At 39.5% G+C, this 6,501-nt stretch overlaps 1 protein-coding gene across 9 annotated transcripts in view; it reads left to right on the forward strand.

Moving 5' to 3' along the window:
- Nucleotides 1-6,083, forward strand: part of mical3a (microtubule associated monooxygenase, calponin and LIM domain containing 3a) — a 61,549-nt gene extending 55,466 nt beyond the window's left edge. For all 9 annotated transcript variants that reach the window (XM_071504970.1, XM_071504905.1, XM_071504914.1 and 6 more), the window contains 3 exons: nt 2,009-2,108; nt 3,704-3,777; nt 3,884-6,083. In XM_071504970.1, the coding sequence (XP_071361071.1) occupies nt 2,009-2,108; nt 3,704-3,777; nt 3,884-4,068 (359 nt within the window). In that variant the 3' untranslated portion in view covers nt 4,069-6,083. The remainder of the gene's footprint in view (nt 1-2,008; nt 2,109-3,703; nt 3,778-3,883) is intronic.
- Nucleotides 6,084-6,501: the final 418 nt, after the last annotated feature.

Below are 6,501 nucleotides of genomic sequence, written 5' to 3' on the forward strand. Positions count from 1 at the left end.
TAGAAAAAAATTACACCACATAAAAAAGAAAAGGAAAAAACTAAATGGGGAAAAATAAAAAATTTGTCTACTGTTACGATGATTGGATGGGTTGTGAGCTTATCTGGCAACACTGCCTCCATGCCTAGTTACGGTTGCTAAGCTATAATTGGCCAATACTGTGCAAAAGCAGGGTGGTGAGTGGTGAATAGTAGCCCAGCAACATGTGAATTCATACCGATGCATATATTTTATGCAGTAGTTGTTAATCAAGCTAATATTTCCATTTAACCACACAAGTGTGGTGTCTCAGAAAATGAAGGTAGAGAAAGGATCTTTTTTCCGTATTATTCTAAGTTGCTTCATTCGCTTAAAGGGGAAACTACTCTGCTGTCGTGTGTCTTTAATCAACAGCATGTGCTCTGTTTTCTGTTTGGCTAAAAATTAATTTTGAAGCTTCATAGTTTTTTGCAGTATCCACTTTTTCAGTTCTCTTGAATAAAAGTGTCACTTAATTATAAAATGATAATAAAACCGATCGGTGAACACCTGAGACGTGGCTAGCTCGCGGGCAGTTTTGTGGTTCTAGGAGTGAGAAACTTGCATGGTGTGATGATTTGTTATAAATATTGAAGTCTTACACAAAACAAGTCTTAAAAATTAATGGATTGTTTGGTTTGTTCTTGTATCTAACACCTGTCAGTGGAAATTTTACCTGAGCTCCTAATGCGTGGAAAGAAAAATGCCTGTGTTTCTGTATGTGAGCTGGATTTTGTTCCTTTTATTGTGGTTTTTGCCTTGTACCGGTGGCTCTTCTTTGTGTTCGGAGCCTTAAGCTGAGGGTTGGTGCTGGTGGAACAGGTTTCAATTTTTTTTTTAAAGAGTCAAAGAAAGACATCCATTGTAGGGTAGGTTTGGAAACTCAGCATTGCTTTTGTAATTCCTCATCTTGTATTCCTCTCTTATGTGAGCAGCTCCTCTCCAGCTTTGCCTCTCTCTGTCCCTTGTCTGTTAATTAGCAAAAGCCAGCCCTCGAGACCACAACCATGCAATTTATGTGTGTACAATGTTTTTCCTTTTCGTTTTACAAGAGCCTCCTCTTCCCCAGCTAAGTATGTCACGCTACATTGAGGTTTGCCTTTTGGTGCTTCATTGAAACTGCTTGGCTCAACCTGCTGCAGTCAGATAAATCAAAGGATGCATCGCCCCAGCAGCAGACCTTTCTAAGCATGCCACATAGACTGGTCTTCTCTGCTCACAGGAGAAGTGTGCAGCTGTTCCCTGCTCTGACTGATTGTGCTGATGATGAAAACTGCACAACTGCAATGCATGATGCCAGTAGCACCGAACATGCTCTTCCCTGAGGCAGACTTAATAGAGGAGTGTCAACTTCGCTATTGGTCTCGATGACAGATCATCCCATGAACATTTGAAATTGTAATTGAAAACGTGAAGGCAGCTGAATATCTTATGTCATTTTCTTTCCACCCTTAAACTGCACAGCATGAATGGGGTCTAAAGGGATTTTGTTTGGGCTGGTGGGTCAGTATGTGGGCAGCGGAGGATGGAGAATTTTCATAAGTCCATGGGTTTTCTTCTCTTTAATAACTTGGATAATGTGGTGCATTTGTTCTTTACTACTTACCCACTCTGAAAAAAAACTGATGGGAGGAGGTAGTTGCTCCCAAGGAGCAGCTACGTCTGACACATTCCAAACTGGGTAACACAAACTCTCAACTTTGCAACAACAGGTATTGTCAGTTTTTCTACGTGTGTGTGGGTGTGTGTAGGAGTGTGTGTTTACGCACTTGCCAAAGTTGAAACCAAGTAGCTCCATGCCATCTTCTGTGCGCCATCTTTAAGTATGGTGTCGAGTCCATCCTTCCACCTCACCATCCCTCAGCGAGGACATCCTGGCTTGGCTGTCATTGCACTGCCCGTGTCGGTCCTTGTATGTGTGACATCAGTGTTATTGTATCCCAGCCATCTGATTTCACACCCCCACTCTGTGCTTCCTTCTTTCCTCCAGGCATGGGCAAGAAGGATGATCCCAAACTAATGCAAGAGTGGTTCAAGCTGGTGCAGGAGAAAAATGCCCTGGTCCGCTACGAGTCAGAACTCATGATATTGTAAGTACATTACTTGACTGTTGAGATGGGTACAGGAGAGGATTAGGGCCACATGTGAAAAACCTTTTTTTTTTTTTTTTTTAAGAATTCTGACTTTTTTTCTCAGAATTCTGACATTGAACTAAGAATTATAAAAAAAAAAAAAAAAAAAAAAAATCATGTGGCCATATTTCCCTTCCGTAGATGGGTGAGCTAATTGATGAACTAATTAGTCAAAGGTGCTTTTCATTTACAAGAAGTATAACTTAGCTGTGAGCCATTGGTTGCTTTATTAACTCCTCTGCTGACCATGGAGAATGTTGTTTCTATATACTTGTACTGTACTGTATGTATCAAATGATAATTCCATTGTCATTGCCAACTTTTCGATATGTAGCACAGGCTAGAAATTGCTGAACAGGACCAGACATTTGTGATCACACTAAGTTGTACTTTATCAAGATTATCATTCATCACCTTCAGCTGGACTTGATGTAAACATTAGCTTGTTATAGGTGCCATGTAGAATTTCCTTGTAAACAAAAGAGTTATGTTTATGTTTGGTATTATGCACCAAAATGCATCGTGTATTCTTGAGGTCAAACAATGTGTTGGGTGCATTTCCATCCAAACATCTGCAAAGCTCATTTTCCTTAAACGTTCAAACCTTACATTGTTTACATCCATGTTTACAAGCTAGCACTCTCCTTCTCCTCCTTCGTTGCTGTGTATCTTGGAGCATTACTGACACCGGTGGGTCAGTGGCTGGACTGTTAATTGCATCACCTGCATGCATGCATGCATGTGCACAAAACAAAAGAAAAAAGAAGGGGGGGGTTATCCATTCTTTAAAAAAACAGCTCCATGGTGCTACTAGAGGTATGGTGATGCTAAAATAGCAGGCTAAATATTAGCATGCTAGCCTGCTATATAAGCATTACTCTCACAGTGCGACTGAGGCTGCTGGGCATGTTAGATTAGTTTTAGAGGTATGAGCACAAGTATTGAAAGGTGGAAAATTTTCCCTGCGGGTGTGGAGTCATCACAAAAGTCGGCAGGAATTATCTCTGAGGACCATGATTGTTTTTTGTGTCAAATTGTCAGATTTCATATTGACATATTTGTTGAGATATTTCACTTTGACAAAAGTTAAGGACCTGCAGACAGACAAACAACATTTTATTCTCTTGAGCCCTGGTGCTAGTGTTTAATGAAACCTGTCAATGCAATGATGTAATGATATGAAATAATATTAAGTAAAAGGCAATTATAATCTAATACAGAATCCACTCATGATGTAAGTTGTTATCTCTTGTCACGTCATAATCATTTTGCAACAAAATTATATGATATGAGGTCACATTTGCAATCCATTTCGAGAAACACCTTCATTACATTCTGACAAGTAAATAAATTATTCTCATTATCAGTTACTAAAGGTTTTTTTTTTTTTTGGTTAATTCATCTTTTTTGGAACAATTGATATTAAAAAAAAAAAAAAGAAGAAAATCCTGCATAGATAAATGAAGATACAGCTGAAAACATAAATGTCGAGGGCTATAATTAATCAGTGAAACAAACGTAGCTTGTGCAGCTTATTTGTCTCTGTCCCCAAGTGCCAGAGAGCTGGAGCTGGAGGACCGGCAGAGCCGACTGCAGCAGGAACTCAGGGAACGAATGGCTGTGGAAGGTAAATGCAAGAATGTTAATTAACTAACAGCGCTGTACCGTAGTGCCTATCTGTTCTCTATCTATTTATCATCTTTAATTCCTTGTTTTGCCTTTGCCTCTTTCAGACCACCTGAAGACGGAAAAGGAGCTTGCTCAGGAAAAGCAGATCCTGAATGAGATGTTGGAGGTGGTGGAGCAGCGCGATGCCCTGGTGGCCCTTTTGGAGGAGCAGAGGCTTCGGGAGAAGGAGGAAGACAAGGACCTGGAGGCTGTCATGCTCTCCAAAGGCTTCAACCTCAACTGGGCCTAAGAGGAGTGAAATAATTGCTCCTCAGGTCTAGTGAAAAATGGTCGACTTGTGATTGGCCCTTTCAGCTTTGCATGGTCATCTGTGACAAGAATAGTCTGCTGAACACCGACACAGGCAGAGTTGATCCAAAACTGTCACACCTGCAGCAGTGAATGTGTAAAGATGTCCCCGCCACACACACATACACACGCACAGACACTACAGCTGCCTCTGACACTGAAGCAGTCTGCAACGTTTACATATCCTCTGCTCAAAGGCAGTTCTAGTTAATCACGCTGCAGTTTTGCTTGCGCTCTCTCTGTGGGTGGAGAGGCGAGCACATTCACAACTTTATCATCACAGCCTTGAAGTGGATCCTCTCATGCAGGGGAGGCCTTTGGGAGAATGTTGAAAGACCTGTTTCATTTTCAATTATCTAAAGGGAAGAATGCAGTTCGGTCCTGCTGATGTAAAGGAATTGTAAAGAATTGTGTTTTTGTGTATAGTTGTGTAGAACAAGTCACATTTTCAGCGGATGAAGGTGTTCTCTTTTCTGAGAAGGACTGCTACAGAGGTGTGTATAAATGCTGGAGTGATGTCTCCAGGCTCAGTCTTTTCAGTCTCATTGTAGAAAGGACATCCTCTGCTGAATCTGCCTTTCTATCCAATGACAAACTTCCACATCCTAATGAACCACAAATGGCTTGAAAGGCTTGTTTTTTTTTCACTCTTTTTTCCCCCTGCAGTGTTTAGTGAGTCAACACAAAGAACTCATTAAATATGGCCACTTTTTTTTATGTATTTATTATTTTTGTTTGGTTTTAACAGTTAAACCTTTTGTTGTGCATTCACAGGAGAGTGCCCAGAATCTCATTATCTTGCACTTGTGCATAACTCCCATGCAACCATAAGCCATTGCATGTCTGGAATGAAGGCTGCAGGCACATAGAAGATCTTTACATTGTTTTTCATAGCTAGACATAGAATACACACTTATACTATATATGAACATTTAAGCACTTGACATGACTCGATAATGATGGGCCTCTCTGTGAGATGCCATTCACTGTATATCACACTGACCGTTACTGTTTACAAATACCTGTCCATATTCTATACTGGATTTTTATGTTTCCTACTTTGATAAAACAGTAGCGAGCTAAACCAACTGTTGAAAGGAGTCATCTTGGAAAGAACTGTCTTTTCAGGTTCAAATACGTTTCTACCATATGTGTTAACATTGTGTTGTTATTATTCATGAATCTGATTTCACTGTTGTTAATGTGAAATCAGTGTAGCTCACATCACTCATTTTGTGCCACAGGACTGTCTCTATTGGTGGATATGCAAGGAGTACACCACAAGAACCTACACACTTCACAACACTTAGATCAGTATATGGCAGTGTTAATCATTTACCATTGAACAAGATGCCTTTTTGTTTTCCTTCTCGATATTTATATTTTATTTTTTCTGAGTTTAGTTGTTTTTGAGGTAGTCACATCTGTGTATCCCACTGGATTTCAAGATTTTTACTTTTTTTCCAACTACTTTTATACACCTGGTCCCCGAGAAAACAAATAGAGGATTTTAAATTGGGGTGCAGAAGAAATGCAAAGTGCTTTATGAGCAACCTGCATCAGACAGGAACATTATGGTTTATCTGATGGGCAGTCAAATGTAATAGCCTTTTTGACACCTGTTAAAAATAAAAAAAACAATAATCCAAGTGGTCACTGTTTTACAGCACAGAAACACTAGAGGCTATATTTATGACTTGGTGAGCTGTAAATAAAAAAAGTTACAGAATTTTAACGGTTGTTGTTTTAGATGGTGTGTGATAAGTTTGACATGATTGTATTGATATTTATTAACATGTGTGCAAACTGTACTATATGTAAAAAAAAAAAAAATCCTAATTTTTAAAGTGTTCTGTTGACACATGACTCATAATGTAAATGCTTCATGTAGCTAAAATGCATAGGGGTGTTGGATGTATGCTGAAAACGGCAATAAAACAATGCAGTTCTTTTAAATGTTTGTCCACTAAATTATAACATTTTAATTTTATGAAAATCTGCTTATTTCTGCACAGAAAAAGAGCGACTGTAACAAATAAATTAACTGTAAATCCCCGGCTACACGGGTCCAGAAACTATATACTTTACAAGCCTTATCGGAACAGTTACTGTAAGTGATCTTTGTGATGCACCAAGACAAATTAAAGTAGTATTCCAACAATGTAGTGTTGCATTTCCAAAAAGTCACTAAGCGCAGTTTTCTGGCTCGACAAAGCTCTGGCAGAGCCAGAAAACACATCAGACCAGCAGGTAAACAAACCTGCGGACAAATCTGTGAATGAAGGCCTTAACCTCGAAAAAGCTTTGCGCAGACCAATGGGAGGGCAGTTAACAAAATAAAATACGGAAATAAAATCCGCAGTTAATAGCGCTG

Source organism: Trachinotus anak, unplaced genomic scaffold (assembly GCF_046630095.1).
Source record: "Trachinotus anak isolate AG129_WGS33_773 ecotype Australia unplaced genomic scaffold, CSIRO_AGI_Tana_v1 ptg000002l, whole genome shotgun sequence".
Lineage (NCBI taxonomy): Eukaryota > Metazoa > Chordata > Actinopteri > Carangiformes > Carangidae > Trachinotus > Trachinotus anak.